Source organism: Mustela lutreola, chromosome 15 (genome assembly GCF_030435805.1).
Source record: "Mustela lutreola isolate mMusLut2 chromosome 15, mMusLut2.pri, whole genome shotgun sequence".
NCBI lineage: Eukaryota > Metazoa > Chordata > Mammalia > Carnivora > Mustelidae > Mustela > Mustela lutreola.
The window spans coordinates 48,688,232-48,714,789 of record NC_081304.1 but is presented as its reverse complement, the minus strand read 5'-3'; the positions used below and the strand labels follow the sequence as shown (position 1 = coordinate 48,714,789).

The window sequence follows — 26,558 nt, the reverse complement described above, 5'->3', positions numbered from 1 at the left end:
AACTGCCCCTTCATCAAATGGCAGGCTGCTACTACTTTTCTTAGAGTCTTTGCCCATATACAAACATCCGTAACTGGGCAAGGGCCCTGGGTAAGAGTCAAGGGATGCCCCCAGGTTTATCACTGACTCCCTATGGGACTTGGCAAGTCACCTACTGTGATACAAAAAGAAATATGTATCTGATCCTTGTCCCTAGTTCCTGGCACACAGCTCCTAAAATCCTTGGACTCTCCAGAGTATCGGGGTCGTCAGCTGTATGCTAATGAGATGACTAGAGGCTGTGCCCCTAGATAGCTTCACAGTGGGGGCTGGATACCAGAGGACTGGGAATTTTCAGCCCCCACTCCACCTCCAACCTCCAGAATGAGAGTGGGGCTAGAGAATGAGTTAATCCCCAACGGCCAATGATGTAATCAATCATGCCTACACAGTGGGGTTCAAGGGGCTTCTGAGTTAGTGAACACAATGAGGGGCTGGGAGGGTGGTACCCCCCCACCCATGAGAGCATGGGCACTCTGTGCCCCTCCCCACTTCCCCCACTTCACACATCTTTTCCATTTGGCTCTTCCTAAGTTGTATCCTTTATAATAAACTTGTAAATGTAAGTAAAGTGCTTTTCCTATGTTTTGTGAGCCTTTCTAGCAAATTCTTGAACCTGAGGAAGGGTCATAGGAACCCTACAGTCCACTGGGGGGCAATGGAGAACTAGAGACTGGTGTCTGAATCAGGGATAAGTCCCGTGGGACTGAACCCTTAACCAGCAGGGTCTGTAACAACTCCAGGCAGTCAGGTCAGAACTGAACTGAATTGTAGGACGGGGAGTTGGTGTCAGAATTGGCTGCATGGGGCGCCTGGGTGGCTCAGTGGGTTGAAGCCTCTGCCTTCAGCTCGGGTCATGGTCCTAGGGTCATGGGATCGAGCCCCGTGTCGGGCTCTCTGCTCTGCGGGGAGCCTGCTTCCTCCTCTCTGCCTGCCTCTCTGCGGGCCTCTCTGCCTACTTGTGGTCTCTGTCTGTCAAATAAATAAATAAAATCTTAAAAAAAAAAAAAAAAAAGAATTGGCTGCTGTCAGGAAATAAACAAACAAACAAACCCACCACACATTAGGTGTCTGACCTGTTGTCCAGGTAAAAATAGCACAGCCCACCCTCCCTGGGCCTCAGCTTCCTCACCTGTAAAAATGAGGGAGTTGGACCAAATGCTGCTAATACCCTTCTACCTTGAATTCATTGAGTCTTTGAATTGCTGGTTTAAGAATTTCCAGAGTTAACACGAGGGATTCTCACCCTCTGGAAGCCACTAGAAAATTCTGCTCTCCAACGCCAAGCCACATAATTTCTCAGGCCTCATTTCCTATTTTGACTAATGATGTGCCAGGACTCTGTGTGATTTCTCCTTTGAGAAGTGGCAGAAGACTCAACAGTGTCCTATTACAGGGCCACGTCCTTGTCCCCAGCCCTCTAAAGATGTACAGCCCAATTCTCTGAGATGAAGGAAGCAGTCTCTCCCCATTACACTCAGTTTTAAGCCAAAACCTGAAACAGAATTTTTGACATGCCTTCCAGACTACAAGGCTGGTGCTTCATGAATGATTTAAACAGCAGCTGGTAATGTCTTAAAAGCAAGTTGGTCAGTTAGACAACTTAACATCTGTTTAAATCTCCTCTTCCCGCACCCCCCAAAACCATAGTTTCAAAGCAAATCCAAAGAGAAGGTAAATATACAGGGTTACACAGGTCTTCCATGACCGAGAAGAGCCTCACTGAATTGGAAGAAAGCACATCCTTTAACAGAGATCTCAGAAAATGCGCTGGGATGATGAGGACACTTGGGTACCGAATCACAGTAGGACTGAACTGGATGAATCATTTCTAACATGAGCACACCTGAATCAGGGACAACAATTGCCAGAGTTTCAGCCTCCAAGTTCATTCATTCAGTCCCACAAATAATTACTGAGCTCTCCAGCTTAGTGGTTACGAGCACTGGCTCTGGAGTCCTCAGGCCTGGATTCAAATCCCTGCTCTTAGCACAGACCTTGGGGAAGGTTCTTAGTTTCAAAGTCCTGGTTTCCTGCTCTAGAAAATGTGAGGCTCCTGCCTCACAGGGCTGCTGTGAGAATGAAAGGAAATGATGCGTGTAGGTACTTAGCCCAATTTCTGGTGAAGAGTCATGCTGACTAGTACTGCCGGCGTCACTGTTCTAAAGGCACATGTTAGACTCTCCAGAAAAATTAGGGCATGACGCCACAGGCGACAAAAGAAAAAAGAGACAAACTGGACTTCATCACAATGAAAAACTTTTATGCATCCAAGGACTCAATCCAGTAAAAGTAAAAAGGCAACCCAGAGAACGGGAGAAAATTATCTGCAAATCATGTAGCTACTAATTAACATCGGTCATATCCAGAGGGCTCCTAACACTCAAAAATGATAACCATAATAAAAATCTCCCCAATTAAAAACCAGGCAAAGAGGGGCACCTGGGTGGCTCAGTGGGTTGGGTCTATGCCTTTGGCTTGGGTCATGGTCTTGGGGGGTCCTGGTATCGAGTCCCGCATGGGGCTTTCTGCTCGGCAGGGAGCCTGCTTCCCCCTCTTTCTCTCTGCCTACTTGTGATCTCTCTCTCTCTCTCTCTTTCTGTTAAACAAATAATAAAATCATTTTAAATTAAAAAAAAAAAACAGACAAAGGATTTGAACCCAAATTCCTCCAAAGATATACAAATGGCCAATCAGCAAATGAAAAGATGTTCATTGTCGCTAATGACTAGGGAAGTGCAAGTCAAAATGGCAATGAGATATTATTACTTCACACGCATTAAGGCAGACTACCATTAAAAAAACAAGTAACTACTGGGGCGCCTGGGTGGCTCCGTGGGTTGGGGCTTCTGCCTTCGTCACGGGTCATATCCCAGGGTCCTGGGATCGAGCCCCGCATCGAGCTCTCTGCTCGGCGGGGAGCCTGCTTCCTCCTCTCTCTCTCTCTGCCTGCCTTTCTGCCTGCTTGTGATCTCTGCCTGCCAAATGAATGAATAAAAAAGTCTAAAAAAAAAAAAAAAAACCAAACCAAGTAACTACTAAATTTCAGTGATCATGCGGAGAAATGGGGGCCCTATGCACTGCTGATGGGAACACAAAAAATGGTACAACCACTGTGGAAAACAGTATGGTGGACCTTCCATGAAAGAGTAAAAACAGAATTACCGTATGATCCAGTAATTCCACCACTGGGTATATATCCGAACTAACCGAAAGCAGACACACATACGGATATCTGCACACCCATGTTCACAGGAGCACTGTTCACAATAGCCAAAGAAGCAGACCAAGAATCCAGAGACAAATGAATAGATAAATAAAATGTGGTACATATATACAACGGAGTATTGTTCAGCATTAAGAAAGGAGATCGTGAAACGTGTTCCAACGTGAATGAATCTTAAAGGTATTATGCTAAGTAAAATAACCCAGTCACAAAGACACATTTATTGTCTGATTCTATTTATGCGAGGTGAGGGTACCTAGAGCTGTCAAACTCCTAGAGAACGGAAGTAGAAAGGCTGTTCCCCGGGGGCTGGAGGTGGGGAGAAATGGGAGTTCTCATTTTATGGATCCAAAGCTTCATTTAGGCAAAATGAAGAAAGTTCTGGAGATGGACGGCGGTGATGGCTGCACACCGGTGTGACCGTACTTAATGTCACCGAACTTTAAAATGGACAGAATGGTAAATTTTGTATTATGCCTCTTTATCACGGTTTTTAAAAGCCAATCACTAAGTACAATGAAAAACAGGTGCACTGGTGGAACACTGAGTGTAGAGGACGCAGGGAAGGAGCTGTAGCATAATACCAGGTTTCGGTCTTACGTTTGGAATCTCACTGATCCTCTTAACAGTCCTGTAAGACGTGACAGAGCAAGTGTTCTCGTCACATACACACCCCTTCCTTGTTTACAGATCAGGGAAGTGAGTATTGTAACAGTTAACGAACTCGCACTGAGCAGTCACACCTGAGACAGAGACGGGACGACTCCGACCCAAACAAAAAAGGGCCACTTGTTGGAAGAGAACAGAGAGAGGCCGGTGGGCATCCATACTGCTCTAGAATTCCTTGATGCAACTTATGCGAGCTTCATCAAATTCCCATGTGGAATCAGTTAAGGCCCCTTCTTGTCTAAATGGAAACAGACCAGACTTGCTGTCTGCAAGGCAACGTGCACAAAAGTCTGGGAGCTTGACTCCCTGCATGTGGAACACGGCTCAGCCGACCCTGAACCACTGAACCTTGGGCAAGTTTCTTAGCTCCTCTAAGCCATTTCTTCATCTGTAAAATAGAAATAATCCCACGGACTTAGTGGAGTTTTCAGGGAAAAAAAGATTTTAACGAGATAATGCATGCGACAGGGTGTCTGGAGGATGCTGAAGGATCGGTAAATGATGGCTAGTATTCTGAGCTTTGAAAGATGCTAAAAAATAAGATGGACAGAAAGGAACCTCTGGAGCGAGCCACTGTGCTGCATATGCTCTGCCACATTCTGTGAAGGTCACGGGGAAAGAGAAAGCACGCATCCTGCTGTGGGGAGCCTCTGTTCTCATTTGGAAGATAAGACAATAAACACGTGATGAGACATACAATAAATAACCTCGGGAAACTGCACCAGGCAGGATGGAAGCGATCAACAGGTCTGAGCAGAGTAGCTGACTGCAGGACACTGTGCCGGGGACTTCATATACATTCTCTCATTTAACCTCCACGAAAACCTGGAGAGCTAAGGAATTTGCTATTTTGGAGGTGAGGAACAAGCCAACAGAGATAGCAAACACTGTGAGTTCAGAGAAGAGATTCAGCACCATCAACCATCTAGGAAAGCTTCCCGGAGGAGGAGGAGGCACGGCCTGCCAGAAAGCAGGGAGGCTGACTGGATAGAGAAGATTCACGACATTCAGCCAGGTCAGAGGACTGGTAGGAACACTAAAAAAGACACCAAGTCTGAAAATGGATTTTTTTGTTATTTTTTAAAGATTTTTTATTCATTTGCAAGAGAGAGTGTGAGCCAGAGGACAGCCGGGGTGGGAGTTGGGTAGAGAGAGAGGGAGAAGCAGACTCCCTGCTGAGCAGGGAGTGGGATGCAGGGCTAGATCCCACAACTGCAGGATCACGACCTGAGCTGAAGGCAGAGGCTTATCCGACTCAGCCACCCAGGAGCCCCTGAAAATGGTTTCTTCAAAGGCCCCTCTCCTAGCCACTACAAGCTGGGTCGGGGAAAGAAAAAAAAAATTGAAAGAAAGAAAAGAAAAGACTGAATGTTATTTATATCTCTTCAGACTACTAGGTTAACCTAAAAATTCTGAGTGATGGATCTGCTAGGTCAAGATCAACAACGCTTAACTGAAGCTCCTCTGGGGACTTTACTCAGATTCCCTTCTTTGCACTGTATCAGCCCCCCCCCCCCAAGAAAAAAAACAGGTAGATCACACAGAAATATGCTAAGAGAACTTATACAATGTTGCCATCCAAGAGAAAAACCAGGGAGTGAAATGTACAAGGACTCCACCCCTTCCACTTATTACAAGAAATGAGAAGAATCTCAATGAATTTGTAAGAGAACATTTTATGTGATCTTTTTTTCTCCTTTGCATTTTGTGTGTGTATGCATTTTTCAAGTTTTCTACATGGAAAACACTTTTTTAAAAAATCATGATTTTATAAGAATTCTTTATATCCCAAAGAGTCCTCTGTAAGCAAGGACAGCCCTTCAGTCAAGTCCTCGTGAGTGTGCTCCTGTGCAGGCACATGGAAAGCAGGGTAGAACAAGAAGCAGGCTGACCCCCACCGCAAGACGGGAGTTTTATAAGCTGTCCAGGCAGTTCAGGACAAATGCTCTCAGAACCCCAGTCCTCCTCCCCTGGTCCACCAACCTGCCTCAGCACTCCTCTCTGACCAGGGCACATAGGAAGGGCCCTGCCCCAACTTCGGAGGAATTGGCTGTGCCCGCTCCCAACTCCCCTGAAGGACCCCCACTCTGCACAGATGGGAGCTTTGATGGGAATAGTCAAGAATGACCTTTCAGTGACTGCCAAGTGGAAACCTCCCTATCTCCGTAGACATCCCTGCTACCCTCATCCCTAGAAATCCTTCCTGACTTCCCAGTACCACCCAAGAAGAATCCCAACTATCTGGCCAACATCTGAAGCCCCCCCTCCCCCACACCTTTCCAGTCTTAGCTCCCACCACTCTCCCTTGCTAGATCAATAGAACCGATCCTATGATGCCCTCCCCCAACTTAATATCAGCCTTTGCTCAAGATGCTTTCTCGGCTAGAGAACACCCTCCAAGCCTCTTTCTCCATCCCTACTCATCCGTAAAAGCCCTGTTCTGTGGCCACTGCTTCCTGAGTTCTTCCTTCCTCCCTTCCGAAGGTGGTGCTCCTCACTCCTCCCTGGCTGAGGGCAGCACAGAGTAAGAGCACACCAGTTCCAGAGCCACAATGCTGGATTCCGCTCCAGCTCCTTCCCTGCTACCTGTGTGACCTTCTCTCTTTGTCTCAGGGTCCTCATCTGCAAAATGGAGATCACACAGTACCTGACTCACAGTTTTCTTGTGGGGATTAAAGGCTGCAGGATCTAGAAAGCACCTACTTCAGTCTCTCACACACATAAACCTATTGTTTACAAACAAAAAGCTATTGTTACTGTTAATGTTGGAGGTAATAACCCCTATGGTCCTCCACTTTCTTCATTTATCTGTCCAGTCTAATGCCCCACTTCTCATCACATCTGATTTAGGTACCTGTTTTATCTCCCTTACTAAACTGAGCATCCCAGGAAATACTCAGCTTGATATATATACAGAAGGCAATAGAGCCTCTAAATGACCAATTTCTTATAACTCCACTTACAGTCTGTCTGTAGGAGAACCCATATTTGTGCCCGGGTGGCTCAGTGGGTTAAGCCTCTCTCTCTGGCCCAGGTCATGATCTCAGGGTCCTGGGACAGAGCCCTGTGTCGGGCTCTCTGCTCAGCAGGGAGCCTGCTTCCCCCTCTATCTCTCTGCCTGCCTCTCTACCTACTTGTGATCCCTCTGTCAAATAAATAAATAAATAAAACCTTTTAAAATAAAAAGGGAAACCCATATTTACTGTTTGAGGAAAGGTAAAGAGGAGATTAAGGGAATGGAACTTTTAATCTAGAGCTATACTTCTCAAAGTGTGGTCCCCGGACCAGCAGCAGGAGCGGCAGCAACATCACTGGGGAACTTAGAAACGTTGAATGCTAGGCTCCAGCCTATACCTCCTGAATCAGAAACTCTGAAAAGTAGCATCCAGCAACCCATTCCAACAAGCCCTTCGAGAGATTCTGCTGACCCTGAATCATGAGGTCTGCAAGGCAACATGGCAGTGTAAGAGGAGCGCGGGCTCAGGAGCAGATTCCAGGCTTAACTCTGGCACAAAACCTTACATCAGTCTCCTAACTTCTCAGACCCTCAGCCTCCTTCAAAGCAATACAGGCAGATAGTAACACGCAGATAATTAAATATTGTGAGGATTGCATGAGATCCCACATTCAGAATTTGCATACAGTAGGTGCTTAATAATTTTAAGCTCCTTTCAGTTGTCTTCCTGTGTATGGACAGGGCTGCAAACAAAAAATAAAAGGACCTAGGTGAAAGGGCTTGGTGAACTGCCAAGTGCAATAGAGATCTGAGGGACAAATAATTATTCTTGGAACAAACAGCCCAGCTCTGGAACACCTAGCATTCCCAGGGTAGGAGGAGGCTGTTTATGTCCAATCTACAAGCACAAACTCTGCAACAGAGTACTACTACTTACAACAGAGTATCTACTTCTTACCTGCTCCTGAAAGCTGAGCCATGAAGAGAATACACAGTCCTCCCTTAACCGCCCTCACCCGCCCAGCTTTCCCCTCAGAATTAATGAACTACTCCCTACTGTTTCCATTTAAATGGATCCAAACTTTACTCTTAGAAAAAGGATAATCTGAAAGCATTTTCCAGCCAATACAAGAAACTGTCACCACTTGCACCACATCATAGACCTGATTTGGGAAAACCTAGTATGTGATACCTAACCCCTCTGTGGTCCAGGAGGGTTTAGATTAAGACAGGAACCTTTTGAAGTCTGTTTCAGAAGAGAAACTCCAGAAACAAAAGTACTACTTTTTCTTCCTCCACACTTCCTAGCCTCTCATACTACTGCTTGTTCTGCTCTAAGTCATTCATTCTACTCAGGAACCACCTTCCACAAGGACAGTGAGGAGGGCTACAAGAATACACAGGGAACTAAGTCAGACTGTGGGCTTAGCTGCCTGTTCAAGCAAAGAGCCCCCAGTTAGAATGTCTGTGTGAGGCCCCAAGCATGACACAGAGTAATAATTACCCTACCTCTTTCCAACCTGGGCCCAGCAGAATGGTTCCCCCAAAGCAGGTGAGAAAAGGGCTGTTCTGCCATGAATGAGGCCTTTACCAGAGAACACACCATCAACCTTCATAAACACATCCGTGCGGCGGGTTTCAAGTAGCATGCTCTCGGACACTCCCAAAAGATCCAGAAATTTCTCAGGAAGGAGGTGAGAACTCCAGATGTGCACACTGACAACAAAGCTGTCTGGGCCAGAGGAATAAGGAAAGTCCCATACCATAAGCATGTGCGGCTGTCTGGAAACCGTAATGAAGACGAAGATTCACCCAACAAGCTCTTGGTACACTTGTTACCTATGTACCCATCACCCCTTTCATGAATCTACAGACAGTTAATGCGGATGAGAACCAACCAGGCTGTCAGATAAAGACAGAAAACCACAACCAGATAGTAATAATAGTAATGACCAAGCCCTGAGACTACAAGCCTAACACTTTGCCCTAACCTTTTGCGGCTCCGGCTCACCTTTGATGAACATGTTACCTCTGCAGAAGGCTCCCTGAGAGCAGCTACTAAACGTTTGTACCCCAGAGCCTGGCACCCACAGGCTCTCAGAAGGCCTACTGAATTAGGCTGGTGGGACTGTTTCGGTGCAAGCCCCACGCAGCCATTGAGAGGTGTTATTTTATGAGTGGGTAAAACAAGGGCCAGAGAAGCTAAAACCTGGAAGTCAGCTGAGCAATGTCTTCTTTGATGACATCTTTTGATATCCCAGGCCCAAACCCAGCTTGCCACTGTCCCCCACCGCAACCTCTGTTCCACTCAGACTGGTAACACAGATGTGCCCACATCGCCCTCCAGGCACGGGGTGTCCTCCTCTCTGCCTGTGGAATTCCCAGGCACCCTCGTGAATAGCCCCTAGATAGGAAGCCAGTCCTATCTCCCAGCTCTTCTGGAATCTTCTGGACTCCTAAGAACACTGACAATCTCCACTACACACCTAAGCACTCACCTAGGCAGTAGCCTTCTGTCAGTGCTTGTGATTCCAAGCATCTCTGCTGTCCCTCTCCACATCAGAAATCCCCGAGGAGCAGGACAGCCACAAAACCCCAGCTCTCCCTTCTCCCAGCTGAGCAGCGGCTTCACTCCTCTGCACCTTGGTTTTCCCCATCTCTTAAGTGGGAAGGACAACAAAACTTATTCCACAGAGCAGCCGGAAGAAGCAAGTATTAGCTGTGGATTCACTCTGCACAAGCTACAGGTGCTGTTTCTTATACTCATCAGCTTTGTTTTATTTGTCTCCCTTCTCTCCGGTCAACCACCGGGAAATACTTTTCAAAGAATACTAACAACACTAAATGCCTTAAAAATCACGTTTACACTTTGTCACAACAGTACAGAATTTACATTAGAACCTCCTTCTATCCTCTAATTTAGCTGAACTGTGAAATCAGCTGGGCCTTGTCTGTTGACCAAATTGACAGTGTGGATGCTTCATTCTCTTCCTGGTTAAGTGTCTTGCCTAAGGGCTGGTGAATGGGAGGGGGGGTCTGTTCCTTCCCAGGCCATAGAAAGGCCAGGTCTGTTCCTTCCCAGAGATGGGAAGAGATGGGCCAGGTGTCCCCCATACCCTCTCCAGATACCACACTCAAAACTAACTTAACTCTTCTGTTGTTAACAGTGACAGCTGCAATTTACTGAGTCTTTACTATGTACCGGGCAACAGTCATCTTACTGAAGCTATACTACTCCCAATATGAATTTCTCTCCTTCTCTCTCAGCAAACTAAGGTTCAGAAAGGTCACACAATTTTCTAGGGTCAAACAGCCAAAAAATGGGTAAGGCAGAAATCAACTTGGGCCTTCTGATAGAAGTATCACACTCTTTCCACTCGCTGTGTATCCCTGTATCCATAATATTTGTGTATTTTTAAATGTCCTTTAACTTCTACCCATCATGAACTACCGTGGCATTTCCAAAGTGTAGCATTTCCTACTGTAAAAGAGACAGAAAAGAAAATAAATCCCTTCAAGTTTACCAGTGCCCTCCAGCATCTGGCTGGGATTCAATATCCAACTGAGAAATGAGGTTTTGGAAAAGAAAATGCACCTGAGGAAAGGAGATGAGGAAGAAAATCTAGATAGACACGATAGTCTGTAAAGGTGGGGAGAGACTCACCCCAAGCCCCATGTGCATCCTATCCTTTACCAAAAACTTTACACTACAAAGAAAAGAAAGGCTCCTAATGCCAGTTAGCCAACAGAAGAGGCCTCAATAATTTCCCATACCCCAGTAAAGGCTGAAGAGTAAGCAAGAAAGTCTTAAGTACATCAGGAAATAAACAAATTACTACTGCCTAAACCAGCCAGGCCCAGAAGGACACCAAAGGTCCCCACTCATAAAAGACGTTTTACCAGTCCTTCCACCAACCAGGAGGAAGCCAGTTTTAAAAGAAAGCAATCAGCATTCTCAGCTAATCAGCTGGCGAAAGTTACTGTCTTGAGTGAAAAGGCAAGTTGCTTTTTTAGTAAAGAAACCGCACACAGTGGGGCCATTCTGATGTTCACTCACACAGCCTTGAGTTTTTCTTCACCCAGGATACCGATTGTCTCTGGTACCCTTTTTCCAGGTACCACATAGAATTAACAGGTACTACAGAGCAGCCACATAGAATTAACAGGTACTACAGAGCACCCCTCTCTCTACACAGTCACCAAGAGACTTCAGCTTTGGGCAAATTTAACACAGCAAGGAAGCAACAGTCAATGTGCAGAGACTAAGGAATATCAAAACTTTGGAACTTGAAGGGACCTGGCCCATCTCACCTCCAAACACCTCACTTAACAGGTAAAATGTCAAACCAGAAAGAGCAGTGACTTGCACAAGGTCATATAGGAAGAGTCACTGGCAAAGTCCCTCCTGGAGCCCGGGCTTCCTGACTCCCAGACCAGGGCTCTTATCATTAAATAACACAGCCTCCCGTCTTTCCCAGAGGCAGTGAAGGCATGCCATCCCCCTGGCAAGATAATCACCCTCCGGGAACCCTTCCCCCCATCCCAGTCCCTCCTACAGCCTAGCTGAGTTGCAGCTCTAATTAGCAAGTCTCAGAGCAGGGAGTATTCTCTGGGAGAGTGCCCGGTCTGAGGGCTGCTGGTACTGAAAAGAGGGACAAGGATGGAGTGAGAAGGGTGTGGGAGAACTGGGTTCTGGCGCCAGTGGCAGCAAAAGCGTCAGCCTGCATGAGGGCGCACTCGGTGGCAACTCGCAGACCGCGAGGAGGCCAGCGGACCCCAGCAGCCGGCACCACTTCCAGGAGGCCGGAGGGGCTGGGGCTGGGCCCGGATCCGGAGGAACGCGCGGAGCATCTCCGAGTCCAAGCTGGGCCTCGGGAACCCGCCTGGCACGGTGGCACCGGCGCCGTGAGCAGGCCCAGGTAGCCCGTGGGCAGAGGCCCGACGGCAAGGATGCCCTGGAGGCCCGTGGGGTGGCACTGGTGCCCGGCGAAGGCCCGCGCTCTTCACCAGCCCCGCCAGCCACCGCCGTCGCCCACCCAGATTGCCCACCCTTCGCGCGGCCTTACCGAGGCACTGTCCCACAGGGGTGCTGAACGGGTTCCCCAGGAGGAACTCCATCTTGAGCGGACAACACGGCAGCGGCCCGGGCCCCCTGTCAGCCGCCCGGGTCCCCGCTGTCCCTTGTCGCGCTCCCGACCTGACTGACACTTGCCCCCGCCCCACCCTCCCGAACGCCGAAAGCCCGGCCCCTGACCCCACCCCCTGTCGCGTCCCCATTGGGCAGCGTCTGCTCAGCCCCTCTCCGATTGGCCCCTACACATCCCTCGTGAAGCCCCGCCCGCCCCACGGCGCCCGATTGGACGGAGCGGCGAGCTAGGTCACAGGAATCTCCGTCAGGCGCAGCGGCACCTTCCCTGGCCCGCCTCCGAACGAGACCCTCTGTGCTCTGATTCAGCTATATTTTGGTCAATCTAGCGAGTCCTTACTATTATTGGACAAGAGACGAGTCAATCATTCAAGTGGGGGGGCGGGGAAGAGGCGGGGCTACTCATACCCCTGCCCATACTAAGGGCTGATTGGAGAAACGTTTGTTTTTTCCACTGCTGGTTGGTTGTAGGACTATTTCCCCACCCAAGAACTGCTATCACGTGACTGTCAACTTTCACCCAGGATGTCTACCACGCGACTTCCCCTTAGCAACCGACTGACCACACTTGGTTCCCTTAGTAACCGGGCGAAGCGTCCTCTGCGTAGAAGCAGTCGGGTGGCTGGCTCTTGAGACGGTGAGACGTTGGAGCGGAGACGGTGGGAGGACTCGCAGGGGCAGACAGACCCTCGACTTAACGCTTTCCTCTGACCTTTTTCTCTGGGAGTCGGCCCGGCCCTCCTCGTCTGTGAAATGAGCGCACCGGTTCTCTGCTAGCCAGGTCACGGGCGGGCTGAGACACTGGGCTTTCAGGACTTCGGATCAGAAAGATTGATAAGGACGCATTTCCTCGGAGAGCAGGCCCCGAAGAGGTCTTTTTTAGGGGCTCCATCCCCCGACCTCCTGGCCTCATCCCTGTTATCGAAACAGAGGTCCCGGGTCCACCAATAAGTTCTCCCGAGTATTTAACCCTCATATCCGACCTCTTAGCGGTGATAAAATGTATCTGTGTTCTTCACCTGGTGCTGTATCGAGTAAGGCTCCATTCCTCTCTCTTCTCGGTAGCTCCTTGTACGACTTGGGACAATTTCCTTCTCCTTCCGGGCCTCAGTTTCCTCATCTGGGAAATGAGGGAATTAGGACTCTTTTCTCCAGTGGTTTCCAGAGCCGACATGCAATTAAAAAATGAGTGTGCACTTAGTACCCCGGAAGCACTCCGTTAATTGTTGATTTTCCTTCAGTAATCCATGGCCAGTAGGGGTATGTTTTTCAGATTCCATCGATCCCATGTTCCTGGTCTTGTTTCTCGGTGAGGAGGCTGCTCCATTGGCAGTGTTGTAGGACTTTTGGCTGCTTTCCCCATCTCCCACCTCTGGTCTTCACCACCAATACTGGTGTCAGACAAGTCAACAGGAACCCAAGTTGGGTGGTAAAATGTTGATAAAAGCCTCTTTAGGAGAGGAGTGGTCGGACCTTGGCCCTGACCCAGAACAGCTGAGAAACCTTGTGCATTGTGACCGTAAAAATCTACAGCGCCCTGGGTACAGCTGAGTCATGATTAAGAAAATGGACTCTGGAGTCATGGTCCCCTGCCTCTGCTGTATGCCATATAGACGTATTAACTTAGGCATCTTACTTAACCTTTCAACCTAGCTTCCGTTTTTGTGATTATTTTCTTAAGATTTTATTTATATATTTGAGAGATGGAGATCACAAGTAGGCAGAGAAGCAGGCAGAGAGAGAGGAGGAAGCAGGCTCCTTGCTGAACAGAGAGCCCGTCGCTGGGCTCGATCCCAAGACCCCAGGATCATGACCTGAGCCAAAGGCAGAGGCCTTAACCCACTGAGTCAACCAGGCACCCCTTGTGTTTGTATTTTTTTTAAGTCTGGGAACTGCAGATGATTAGTCCTACATATAAGTGAAGTTCCTGGAGATCTCTCTCAGCCACATCTTATTAAGGCTCTTGCCCATCTCAGTACGACAGCCAGAGTGAACCTCTTAAAACCCAAAGCTGACCATGTCCCTGCTCTCGTTAAGCCCCAGGAGCTTCCTAGGGATCCTAGAATAATAAACTCCTGTAGGGCCCTCCAACCTTGCTTCAATTCAGCCCAAATGGAATATGGCTTGTTCTCTCCCACCCCCAGGCCCTTGGTGTGCCGTTCCCACTTCCCTCTTTCCTACTCCTCCTTCAGATCCCAGCCCTGTCTCCCCTGGCCAGGCCAGGTGCCCCTAATGTATGCTGTCCTCGTTCCCGACATCTACAAACTTGTCATGGTTTGTAATTAAATATTTGTATGATGATCTGATTCATGTCTGAAACAAGAGGGAAGGAGATCTGTTTTATTCACGGCATGTAGTAGCTATTCATGACACGTGTGTGGGCTGAGTAAATGATCTTAAACAAATGTAGGAGGGAAGAGTTATCCATTTTTACAGACAGGAAATCAGAGGCTTAGAAAGGTGAGGTTAGTTGCCAAAAGATGCACGCCCAGGTTCCAAATCCTGCCCTCGTGTGCTTAACAAAGAGTGTGCCTCACAACCCTTCCACACTGAGTAGTGATTGTGGGCTTGACAGGAAAGCAAGCCTGATCCGTCCCAGGTGCCAGACCTAGAAGAAGTAGGAGTGACGAGAAGTCAGTTATGGTTCTGAAATCAGAATTAAGAGACATTTCCCAAAGTACAGCACTTTTCTTTGAGAAAGCACAAACTTTTCACAGGTAGCATCTGCCAAACACTGCATGTGAAAATTTCCCCAAAGGCAAATCGGTGTCAGGTTTTGGGAAATCTTAGAAATCTTAGAAAAAAACAGAGCGGGAGATGGAAAGAGGGGGAGAGGACTGGAAACATCTTTGGGAGTTGACTCATTCACTCTAAGGATTTGGAGTCAGCGTTGAGAGACTGGAGAGAGTGGGAAGACGGAAGATGCAGGTAGAGAAGCAGCATGGCGGTGGTAAAGCTTGGGGGTGGGAGAGGGGCTAGGGGAGGCTGTGGCTCCTTGGGCACTGGGGACAGAAAGAGAGGACACACGACAGTTAAATGCCTAGGGACATTTGATCACAGACAGCCCAGAAATGGCAGATGCATATTTATATAAGCTGCATTCAATTGGATGGTGGGGAGGGCAGAGGAAGGCAGTGGCAGTCTCTAAGACCAGGTGGCAGGATTGCCAGGCCCACTCCCATCTGCGGTGGACACCATTACCCCAACACCAGGTGGAGTCTCTCCACCAGCGCTCATTAGAGTAGTACAGGGGCTGCCCAGCAACGAGAAAGAGGCCTGGGTGTCGGGGACCAAGAGGGCAAAGGTAGATGGTGAAGCCAGCAGGGAGGTGAGAAGCAGGGGTGGGAAGTGGAAGGGAGGACTGAGTTTCCAGAAGGTTCAGGAGGCAGAATCTGGGAGCTTCCCATAGCATGCGCCTTCCCAGAAATGTCCAACCCTTCTGGATGTTCTTACTCTTAGGTTGGTAAGGACGAGAATGAGGTCACGGTGCCCAGGCTTCCCAGGGCTGTGGCTCTGTCCAGCCAGGAACAGTAGCCCAAGGTCAGTTTGTGACTCCCTAACTCCACAGATCCCCCATTTGCCTCCAGGATTTCAGCCAGATCCTTTGGCGCATTTGTAGCAGAAACCTACTGGACTCAGTTTAAGTAAAATAAGATTTAATGTAAGAAGTCAGGAAACTCTCACAGGGCCTGGAATTAGGATCATTAGGGGCAGGAAAGTCAGCAAAGACTGTATCAGTCTTCTGTCTCTTTGGTCTTATTTTCTGGTTCACCTAGGTTCCTACCTCTGTTTCTCTCTGTCCATCTGCCTCCTCCTCTTGTTCTCCCTGCTTAACACACCTCTGGCCAGCTGGCGACCCCCCAGGTCCCCTGCCCCCTAGTTCACACAGCCAGCTCTGATGTCACTTTCTTCCTGCTGCCCCAAGTTCACATTTCTTTCTTTTTTTTTTTTTTTTAATTTTTTATTTCTTTTCAACATAGCAGTATTCATTGTCCAAGTTCACATTTCTAATGGGAAGAATGGGAACAGCCAGTTTGGGTCAGTGTCTGCTGATCTCCATACAGTGGGCAGCTTGTGGGGAGATGGGGGCGTCTCAGAGAGAAGGGGAGCAGCTCTGCCTGGCAGGGGCTTCCAAGGATCCTGGTCAGCATTTGGTGGCAAGACACAGAACAAGGCTGGCTGAGGATAGCCAGAGACCGAAGATGGCCACAGCCACAAGGGCAGCCAAGCTCCAGGGTCCAAAGAGACCAGCGTGGGCACCAGTCTGCTGCATGGGGGTAGGGTCACAGCCGTGGTTGTGAGACCAAGGGATGCACCCCTGCAGGTGAGTGGCAGGCAGGAGAGGGCAGATGGTTGCTGGAAAAGGCCTGGAGCAGCCTTAGTGCAAAAGTACTGGCCCCTGGGTGGAGTGGGACGAGGAGTGGGACTGGGCAGCCCCAGACCTTCTGTGACTGTCACTGTGCTCCCCGGTGCCTTAAAGAGACCCCAGCAGGACCCTGTCCTCAGACAAAGGGAGAAGCAGACCGTGGATGAGGAACGTGATGTCTTTTAGGGAAAATGCAGCGGCTGTACGACTCTGTGGAGCCGAGAGTGATGGATGAGGACATGCTCAAGCTGGCTGTCGGGGAACAAGGGCCGCAGGAGGAGGCCGGGCAGCTGGCCAGGCAGGAGGGCATCCTGTTCAAGGATGTTGTGTCGCTGCGGCTGGACTTCCAGAGTGCGTATCTGGGGCTGGGGTAGGGGCACCAGGCAGCCCAGCATCCCGCCCCAGGCTTCTCTGCCCTGGAATTCCACACAGAGTCTGTGATCACAGGACCCCCTTTCAGCATCTGGGCCTGCCTGGGTTAGAAGGTGCAGGGATGGCACAGAGTGTTTTAAAGCTTAATACGGCATGTTGTTAGCATTTGCCTATCCCCAACACTGCCGATTCTGAATAACAGGACAAGATTTCAAATTCCCCCACTCCACATCTAAGTGAACCCAAAGGCCATAGCTGTTTCCATCAGACTGTCTCTAATGGGAAGGTTAGAGTCCATGTCTCAAGTGCTGGTTGGAAGAAGAAGATGGGGCAACAGGTGCATGGCACCTGGCTCACTAAAAGAGGCCAGTGAGTCAGGACAGAGCAGGTGCAAGATGGAGTGAGAAAGGTGGCCAGGGGCCAGCATGTCTTGGGCAGGTGGGTCCCAATGGAGTCCCCGGGCTGATTTGCAGGCCTGCTTTGTCCTGGGTTTCTCCACTGGCCTGCTGGGTTGGCTGGTAGATGACTGGTGGCTGGTAGATGGCTGGTAGATTCCCCAGTAGTCTGGGGAAGACTATGGGGACCCGTCAGTGGGCAAGGCAGGCCCAGCCATGGCCCAAGCCTTGTGAAACCCACAGGCCTCCCCAGAGCGTGGCCTCCATGGAGGACCACCCAGAGCAGGGAGGGACCTTGGGCCTCAGTGACCCCAGTGGTCGGGGAGGGTTAAAGGGATTGCAGAAGGGCTGTCTCCAGAGGACCGTTAGCCACCTTTGGCTTACCCCCTCCCCTGTCTAAGGTTCATTCCACTGGTATTTATCAAATGCCTGTTATACTCCAGGTGCTGTTCTAGGCACTAGGGATTCAGCAGTGAATGAAAAGGATAAAAACCCTGTCCTCAAGGAACTGACATTCAGGTGATGGGAGAAATAAAGAAGGAAAATAATAGCGTATGCTAAAAATACATGCTATAGAGGAAAATCAAGAAGAGAAGAAAAGGGGTGAGGGGGGATGCCATGTTTTATTGAGTGTTCAAAAGCCTCATCAAGAAGGTGACAACTGAGCAAAAGCTAGAAGGAAGTGAGGGAAAGAGCCACTCAGAGATCCGGGGAAAGCATTCCAGGCAGAGAAAGCAGCCAGTGCAAAGGCCCTGAGACAGGCAGGCCCATATGGAGACCAGTCAGAGAGGTGGTGGGATCAGCTAGTATCAGCCTTGGGGGTCAAGAGACAGTGTTTGGCTTTTATGGTGAGTGAGATGAGAGCCCTGGGAGGGTCCTGAGCAGAGAAGGGACAGGATGGGACTTCGGTTTCCCTATGATCCCACAGACTGCAGGAGGGTAGAGTGGAGGGCCTCAGGGCTGGTTCTGGGAGACTAGTGAGACAGTTGTGAACCAGGGAATAATGACGATGGGCTGAGACCAAGCCAGGCTTAGTGGAGGCAGATCCCACATCTGTGTTGAAGATTAAATGGACTCTTTGGGCAATCCTGGTATGCTGGTACCTCGCTTAGAGCTCTCAGATACCTCCTGGGTTTTGTTGTGTTGTTGTGGCTTTTCCACGTGAATTGCCGATGCCCTGGGAAAAGCTAGCAAGGCAGAGCACCCAGAGTATGGGAGCTGTGGGAAGTCAGCCACAGCCAAGAACTGTCGGTCTACGACCAGGACCAGAAAGGCTCCTGGAATATCCATACCAGGATGGGAGGTATCTGAGAGCATAGGTGGAGATGGTGGCTGGTATCCTCCTGGGAAATCTGACCTCAGATTGCTGGGAGCAGACACCATTCTTGCTTGGCCCCAGGAACCTGGCAGACACAGGGCCTTGGGTCAGAGTAATGCTGTCCACCCACGCCCACCGAGACACGGCTTGGGGAGGGCAGCCAGGAGCATCGCCCAGCCTCCCCCAGGTCCTCACAACACCATGGTTAAACCCTGCCTCTCCGAATGAATATTGAAACCGCTGCCCCGAATGTGTGGTCAGTAAATGTACTTTTTTCTTTTACCCCTTTCACTTCTGTATTATTTCAGTGCTTTTCATAAGCATATTCTAATTTTTTAAGTTTTAGAAATCATTACAGAGGCAAAGAGAGAAAAAAGGGGGCAGATAAACAATGGGGGTGTTGAGGCTTCTAGGAAAAACTGGGAATAAATTTAGGCATCTAGAAGTTTACGTAACGCAGTGTTTGTACTTAAGGCTAATTCAGAATGCCTCTGGCTGTCAGTATCAGAAGCTGAACTCGGCCTGGCTTGAGGAGCAAAAGGCATGAGTTGGCAGTGTCCCTCTGAAGCTGGTCTTTAGGGACCAGAGGTCAGGTGTTTCAGTGACATCAGGATCCCACCTATCTGCTGTATGGGTGATTTCTCCCATTCCCCATGTAGGGACATTTGGGGTCCCCCCCATCTTTCTGCCTCTTGTGTGCCTATAGGTCTTTCTTTGGGCAGTGTACACAAATGTGTCTTTACAGATAGATTCCAAATAGAGAAATTTTGCAGGGTCAAAGGGCACAGATGTTAAATATTTCAGGAAACTTGGCCAAACTGCCCTTCAAAATGAACTAGTTGGCTGAACTAGTTGGCTGCCACCCTCACCAACAGCGCACAAGGGGTGCGTGGTACAGGCAGTCACCCCGCAGCCTTGATTCTATTTGTCACACTGTGGGAGGCAGGGCACTGTCTGTGTGCCAAGGTGTTAGAGACTCCTGGGCAACACCCCAGCTGGGCACTAGAGGCAGCATGACTGGGTCCCATGGCCCGGGCAAGTCCATTCAACCTTCCCAAGGTCCCCCCTACACTTCCCCCTACCCTCTAGGTCTTTCGGTCCCCAGGGGTAACCCTGATCACTGCCCTCTGTGCACGAAGAGAGACTCCTGGGTTGTATGGTTAGCATCGGCATTAGCATTAGCAGTGCTAGTAGGCTGGCACTGAAATCTACCCTCACTGGAGGCTGGAAACAGCCAAGGCACCTTCTCCAATTGTTTCAGACATCCTCCGCATAGACAGCCTCTGGCAGTTTGAGAACTTGAGGAAGCTACAGCTGGACAACAACATCATTGAGAAGATCGAGGGCCTGGAGCATCTCGTACACCTGGTCTGGCTGGGTAAGGACCCCTCCTGCCCATGCTAATCCAAGGTGACTGCCCGGCCAAGGTTATTGCCTCACCAGTGATTTTCCTCTGGCCACCAAGCATCAGCCGGGTACAGTAGAAGGTCTGTCTACTGGGAACAAGAAAGCTACTCTTTTTAAAAGCCTGAGGCCTTGGCTGGGCAGAGCCAGCAAAGATGTGCTTGGACATGCCAAGCCAGAATATTCTGACCCACCATCCCAACTGGGAGAGGGTCAGGGGAGCAGCCTTGGACTCCCCCTAGTTATTCTAGATTCAGTGGGCCCTGGCAGCCAGGGTGCCTAGAGCAAACCAGAAACAATTATGGGCCAACCGAGGTCACTGGGATGAGTGGAGGCATCAGGCTCCCAGCCGAGCTCTCTCAGGCTGACTCTAGAGCTCGAGCCCACATGGCTAACACCTCACGGGGGGTTTGTTTTGTTTTAAAATTTTATTTACTTATTTGACAGACAGAGATCATAAGTAGGCAGAGAGGCAGGTAGAAAGTGGTGGCGGGGGGGGGGGAGCAGGGTCCCTGCTGAGCAGAGAGCCCGATGTGGGGCTTGATCCCAGGACTCTGAGATCATGACCTGAGCTGAAGGCAGAGGCTTAACCCACTGAGCCACCCAGGCACCCTGGCCTCACAGGGTTTTGATGAACAAGGAGAGGGGGCTGATTGGGAAGCTCTTTACACTGTGGGCTGATGTTGCCCTCACAGCAATCCTACCAGGGGTTGTTAAAATCCTGATGTGCAGAAGAAGAGATGACGCTCTGCGAGACCGAGGCACTTGCCCTCCAGCAGAGGGGGCATGCAAGCCCGCATGTGCCTGACCTCAGAGCCCGCGCTCCCCCTGTCAGGCTGCTCCCCATCATTGGCAACTCTGGATTTGCCTAAAGACTCTCAGCTATGGTGGTTCTGACAGTCCCCAGCTCACAGCAGCCCCACAGACAGGATCATGTTGTCACATTTGCAGCTGCAGACGCTGGGAGGCTACAGGCAGCAGAGGTGGCCCACAGCCGGGTCTTTTGCCCCAGGTGAGCCCTGCTGGTACCCTAGCACCCATCAATGCCAAGTCTGGGCATGGCGGTCCACCTGCATTGCCAAGAGTCCTTGTCTCTATAGGAGATGAAGGGGAGAAGGTGCTGGGTCAGTGCAGACCCTGAGCCATGCCCCCTCTGGAAGGCCTGCCAGCTTCCGGGTGTCTCAACGGCAGGCTTTTAGGTGAGAGCTTCTAGATCCAGCTGCCATCAAACCAGTGCCACAGGTCCCCATGAGACACTCCTGGGATACCCAGGCTTCCATGGGCGTGAGAGGGCAGAGGGGAAATTTCTGGTAAAATGTCAGGTTATCCTCCTCAAAGAGTCAGAAGCTGGCCTTTGTCTGGCCATAGCCCCAGTCACCCAGGGACCGCATGACAACCAGGAAGACCTGGGCCCTGGGGTGCAGGGGAGTGGGGAGATGGTGTCCCCAGGGTTCGGCAGCCCCCACCTCATGCCTGCTAGTGGCCCACCGCGTCAGCTGTCCCAGGGCTGAGGCTTCCTGGAACCAGCTAGCATGGGCCCTCCAAAGCTGAGTATGCACATCTTGTCCCAAAGAGATGTTGGGACAGCGGGCTGCTAGCTTGAAATCAGACACGATGGGGGGGATATACACCACAGATATGGGCAAGCACTGCATTTCACGGCCTCCCTCCCCCTTTCTCCAGCCTCCTTGTCAAACACAGCACACAGCCAGTTCCCATGCAGTTCTGAAGAACAGAAAACTGGCTACGTGGTGGGAAAGGGAGTGGGTGGCCTTGGCATATGGCAGATCCCAGTTCAGTGCCATCTCTGGCCACATACTGCTTTCACACCAGTTCGTGCTAGAGAGGGCCTAGTGTCTCCTTTGGGGCTCGGAGTGGGGGCAGTGAGGGAAAGAGAATCTCCAGCAGACTCCGCTGAGCACAGAGCCTGATGCAGGGCTCGATCTACAACCCAAGGTCATGACCTGAGCCAAAACCATTAGCCTGATGCTGAACCGACTGCTTCACCGACTGTGCCAGCCAGGCACCCCAGGTGGCATTATTCGTAAAATGCCCATAGCAGTGAGGGAAGGAGGCCCTCCCAGCAGACTCCTTCCACTCCAAGATGCACCATTTTGGACCTGCCATTCGTCATTTCCATCCTGGAACAAGCCCAGAGCACAGACAGGAGCCTTTGCCCTCATGTACCCAGGCAGGAAGACAAGTGGCAGGATGGGAGAAGGCAGTAATAGTTTGAGACCACAGGAAAGAATCCAGGCACAGCTTCTAGAAAACCGTAAGCTGTCACACAGTGAGTCTGTGATTGGCCTGTTGCCTTCGTGCTGTCCCCCAGAGTGTGAGTAGCTCTGACGTGTTGGTTTCAAGACAGTCCACCCACTGGGCCCTCACAGCCCTCTTCCTTCCAGACCTGTCCTTCAACAACATCGAGGCCATCGAGGGGCTGGACACGCTGGTAAACCTGGAGGACCTGAGCCTGTTCAACAACCAGATCACCAAGATTGACTCCCTGGACGCCCTGGTCAAGCTGCAGGTGCTGTCACTGGGCAACAACCAGATCGGTAACATGATGAATGTGAGTTCTCGGCCTGGGACTGCAGCTGCCGCCCTTGCTGCTCCTGCTGACCTTCCAGCCTGGGGCAGGGGACAGGGCTGGGCTCTCTAGAGCATCTGAGCAACTGGGGATGGGGGAGGGGGATCTATGGCCAGGGGAAATGTAGACTTAGCCTTCTAGATCACCCCCTTCTAGAAAAGCCAGAAATCCAGACTCTGCCACCAGACATTGGATCATGTTTAAACACCAAGTTTAACCCACACTTAGCCCACTGGTGGAGGCCAGGTCGCACCTCTCTCCCTCTTCCCCTGAGCCCCACACTCTTTTTTTTTTTTTTTTTTTTTTTAATTTATTTGACAGAGATCACAAGTAGACAGAGAGGCAGGCAGAGAGAGAGAGAGAAGGAACAGGCTCCCTGCTGAGCAGAGAGCCTGATGCGGGGCTCAATCCCAGGACCCTGGGATCATGACCCAAGCCGAAGGCAGAGGCTTTAACCCACTGAGCTACCCAGGTGCCCCTCTACACTCTCTTATTAAACATTTCCTGAGATGAGGATCTATTTGGATATGGGGTCTTGGGCCTGAGCTCAAGGGTACAGAGATAAACAAGGTCTGGTCCCTTTGGGGGAGCCCAGCACACATCCACATAATCAAGACACGAGGTGACAAGAAGCCAGCATCAGCCTGGGGCATTGGCGATATGGGGGAAGGCAAGGTGACCCCACTGCATGCCCCCAGAACAGGTGAGCTGGGGCTGGGCCACATTCTCCTCCGCTCTCGGAGACCTCTGGGTCCCCTGACTGGTATGTTCCCTCATATTCCATGTATATATTCTTATAACACTTACCCCCAAATGGTAATGATTTTATTTGCTCTCTAAACCATTCCGTTTCCCTGCCCCTTGAAAGTAAGCCCTTGGTACAAGGGAAGGGACGGCGTGAGCTTTGTTCCCACCGTGTCCCCAAGGCCTAGCGCATGCCTGAGGCCTGTTAGGAGCTTAATAGAGTTTGTGGAACAAATAAACACAGGACTGAGAGAAATTCCTTCCGAAAAGCATGCTAGGTTTATTCTTTTGCATAGTACAGCATCTGGTCGTTCAGAAGATCCTGCCAAGGGAAACACTGGCTATGTTGTTGACTTTCCCTGCCTTACTAAAATAAAATATGGGAAGAATAAATGGCAGGTGGCAAGTGTCCCTCTGTTATCCACTTAATCCAAGGTTACTAGAAACGGGGTTCCATTTATTTTAACGATCTGGCCCTGGCACACGGTTTATAAGGGAAAAGGCACGCCTACCCTGAGCAAACAGTAGTAACCACCACCATTTACAGAGTGGGTGAGAGGCCACTCCAGGGGCTATTTCTGGAGCTCATTTCCTTTGGTCCCTCCATACCTGTGACACACAGAACACATCCTTGTACCCATATTACAGATGAGGAAACGGAGGCTCACAGCCACAAGGCAACTTGCCCAAGGTCCCACAGCCAGTCTTTGAACCCAGGTCTGCTGATCCAGACAGCTGTCCAGCCTGGAACCCCCAGCCTGCTCCTTGCTTGTCTCTCCACCCACCACCGACAGTGTCATGGCCAGGCTGCGGACTCAGGCAGAGAGCCGAGGGGAGAGGCTGGCGGGGCTGGTTTCCATTTTGCGGCCGCCGGGAAAATGGGTTGCTCTCCCTCCTTCTCCCCAGATCATCTACCTGCGGCGGTTCAAGGACCTGCGCTCGCTCAGCCTCTCTGGGAACCCCATCGCAGAGTCAGAGGATTACAAGATGTTCATCTGTGCCTACCTTCCTGACCTCGTGTACCTGGACTTCCGGCGCATCGATGACCACATGGCAAGTGTCTCCCTCGGGGTCTCCCAGCTCGAGCCCATGCCTAGGGGGCACTCAGGTGATGGGGAGCACCTGGGAGAGCCTAGCAGGAGCGGGGAGGAAGACCAGCCCACGGGTCTTAGGGCTGACCCTGCCCGGCCTGGGCCCCAGAGCAGAGCACAGCGCCTAGGTGAACGGGGCCACCTTCCAAGTGTGGGGCCCACTGTTTGCCAGAACCTTCTGGAAGATCCACAGAGATGGGGTGGGGTCAGAGAGCTGCCCGTCATCAGACCATGCCTTTCTCTTGTCCCATGACAGTACCAGAACCTGAGGCTTGAACTCTAAAACTCTCAAGTTTGGTGTTTTGTTTTTCATTTAGACAATAACTTGAAGGTCAGACTGGGGTCCAGTGCTTGCAATAGGCCAGAGAGCTGTTGGGGTGTGTTTCAAAGCTCATTGTAGGACCAGGGGACAGCCTAACATAGCATAGTTCCAAAGGCATTCTCTCCCCAGTCCCCAGAAGTTTCCATAAAGGGCAGACAGCCGAGTCTGGGCATTCCCACTGTGCAGCAAGGAAACAAAGGCTCCTTTCACAATTCTGAGACTTGGCTAGAAGCATCAAGATAAATAATAAGTCAGAGGGTATCAGAGCAGAGGTCTGCAAAGCAGGGACACCTGGAACTCCCATGTCACTTGACTGTTTGCCCTGAGGCCAGCTGCAACCAGCCCCGAGCCCCTGGCCTCTTGGTGCTGTAGGGCTTGGGCCCCAGAACAGCTGAGCCCAGACCTAGGCCATGCAGGAGAGGGGCCAGGACGTCTCTGGGTCTCCAGCTGGGGTGCTGGATGGCTGGCGTGCCGCTCCCCTCAGCGGGACTGTGGGAGGACAGAGGTCTAAGAGCAGGCTCTTGAGGTGCCTCTCTGCTCTGTGGAGCTCTCCTGGAGGGCTCCCCCTTTTTCATAGGCCTTCACTGGACCTTCCAGAAGGCCCTGGTTTCATAAGCCACTTTTCAGTTGAGGCCCTGGACTGTACCTGAAGGCAGGTCCTCCACTCAATGCGGGGGAACAGAGGACAGTCCCCACAAAGCACACAGTATGGGCAGGAGCTGTGAGCTTGTGCTGCTTTGTGGGTGGGTGGGGGGAGTGGGGCCATGTTGGGGTTTTGGACTAATCCAGGCAAAGGTGGAGGCCTGTGGGGAACCCTGAGCATTTTCAGCAGAATTCCTGATGTAGTCAGCAGTTCAGGGATCCAGTGACTGGTGTGGAGAATGGGGGCCGGAGAGATGTGGGACAGGGGGAAGGGAAGCAGAAAGGCAGAGGGCAGGGCTGGGGAAATGGAAAGGAGAAGAGGGGTCAGATACTAGAGAATTTTAAAAATCTAAATTTCCTTATTAAAGTATCAATACATAAGAAAACAATATAAACATGCAACTCAATGAATAACATTTTTAAAAAAAGATTTTATTTATTTGAGAGAGAGCGAGAAAGTGCACACATGATGGTGGGGGTGGGGAGAGGCAGAGGCGAAGCAGACTCCCTGGTGAGAGGGGAGCCTGTGCTATGTTGGGCTCAACCCCAGGACCCTGGGATTATGACCTGAGCTGAAGGCAGACGCTTAACTGACTGGGCCACCCAGGCGCCCCCAAATAGCAGATCTTTAGAAGGATTTCAGCTCTGCAATATAAGCCCTTTGCAGCCAAGGCCCAAATTACGGCACAAAACTACAATGATCCCTATACTGACCTGGTGTTCAGGAGTGAGAGATGGCGGCAGGTGGGGCCTTGCAGGCCACGGCAGGAGCATGTCATCACCCTATGCCCAAGAGGAAGGCCTACCAGGGAAGCAGGGGACTGACTGACAAGATGGGGTTTGCATTGCACAGAATGGCTCTGGCTCTCTGGGGGGACTTTGCAGACTAGGTGCTCAGGGGAGGCCGGCAAGGAGGCTAAGGCAGGGGTCCTGGCCAGAGAGGATGGGGAGACGTGATCAGGAGCTAGTAGGGACAGGCCCGGGTGCAGCCAGGGTCTGATGGGCAGGGAAGGGTCCAGGAGGTCTCCTGGGTCTCTGGCTGGGGTGCTGGATGCTTGGGGGCTGCCCACCCCGTGGGACCATGGGAGGATAGAGGTCCATCTTGGACATGGTGAGTCAGCAGTGCTCTTGGGGCAGCCGGAGGAGAGAAGGCTTCAGAAGCTCCATCTGGCTCTCAGAGGTAGGATCTGGGCTGAAGGTAAAGAGCAGAGTGTCATTTGAGGAAGGAACAATCAGACGTGCTTGTGCTTAGTGCCTTAGTGCTGGTGAGATCACCTG

The 26,558-nt window shown here is 50.8% G+C and overlaps 2 protein-coding genes across 7 annotated transcripts in view; one reads left to right on the top strand and one right to left on the bottom strand.

The window, feature by feature from the left end:
- Positions 1 to 12,103, bottom strand: part of TOM1L2 (target of myb1 like 2 membrane trafficking protein) — a 118,157-nt gene extending 106,054 nt beyond the window's left edge. For all 5 annotated transcript variants that reach the window (XM_059149796.1, XM_059149797.1, XM_059149798.1 and 2 more), the window contains exon 1: positions 11,957 to 12,103. In XM_059149796.1, the coding sequence (XP_059005779.1) occupies positions 11,957 to 12,008 (52 nt within the window). In that variant the 5' untranslated portion in view covers positions 12,009 to 12,103. The remainder of the gene's footprint in view (positions 1 to 11,956) is intronic.
- Positions 12,104 to 12,542: 439 nt separating this feature from the next.
- The window catches only part of DRC3 (dynein regulatory complex subunit 3), a 31,064-nt gene continuing 17,048 nt past the window's right edge, over positions 12,543 to 26,558 (top strand). Inside the window, exons 1-5 of one of the 2 annotated variants that reach the window (XM_059150508.1) lie at positions 12,543 to 12,673; positions 16,589 to 16,753; positions 19,749 to 19,865; positions 22,297 to 22,463; positions 24,132 to 24,278. In XM_059150508.1, coding sequence (XP_059006491.1) covers positions 16,594 to 16,753; positions 19,749 to 19,865; positions 22,297 to 22,463; positions 24,132 to 24,278 — 591 coding nt within the window. In that variant the 5' untranslated portion in view covers positions 12,543 to 12,673; positions 16,589 to 16,593. The remainder of the gene's footprint in view (positions 12,674 to 16,588; positions 16,754 to 19,748; positions 19,866 to 22,296; positions 22,464 to 24,131; positions 24,279 to 26,558) is intronic. The other variant, XM_059150507.1, reaches the window with a different exon arrangement.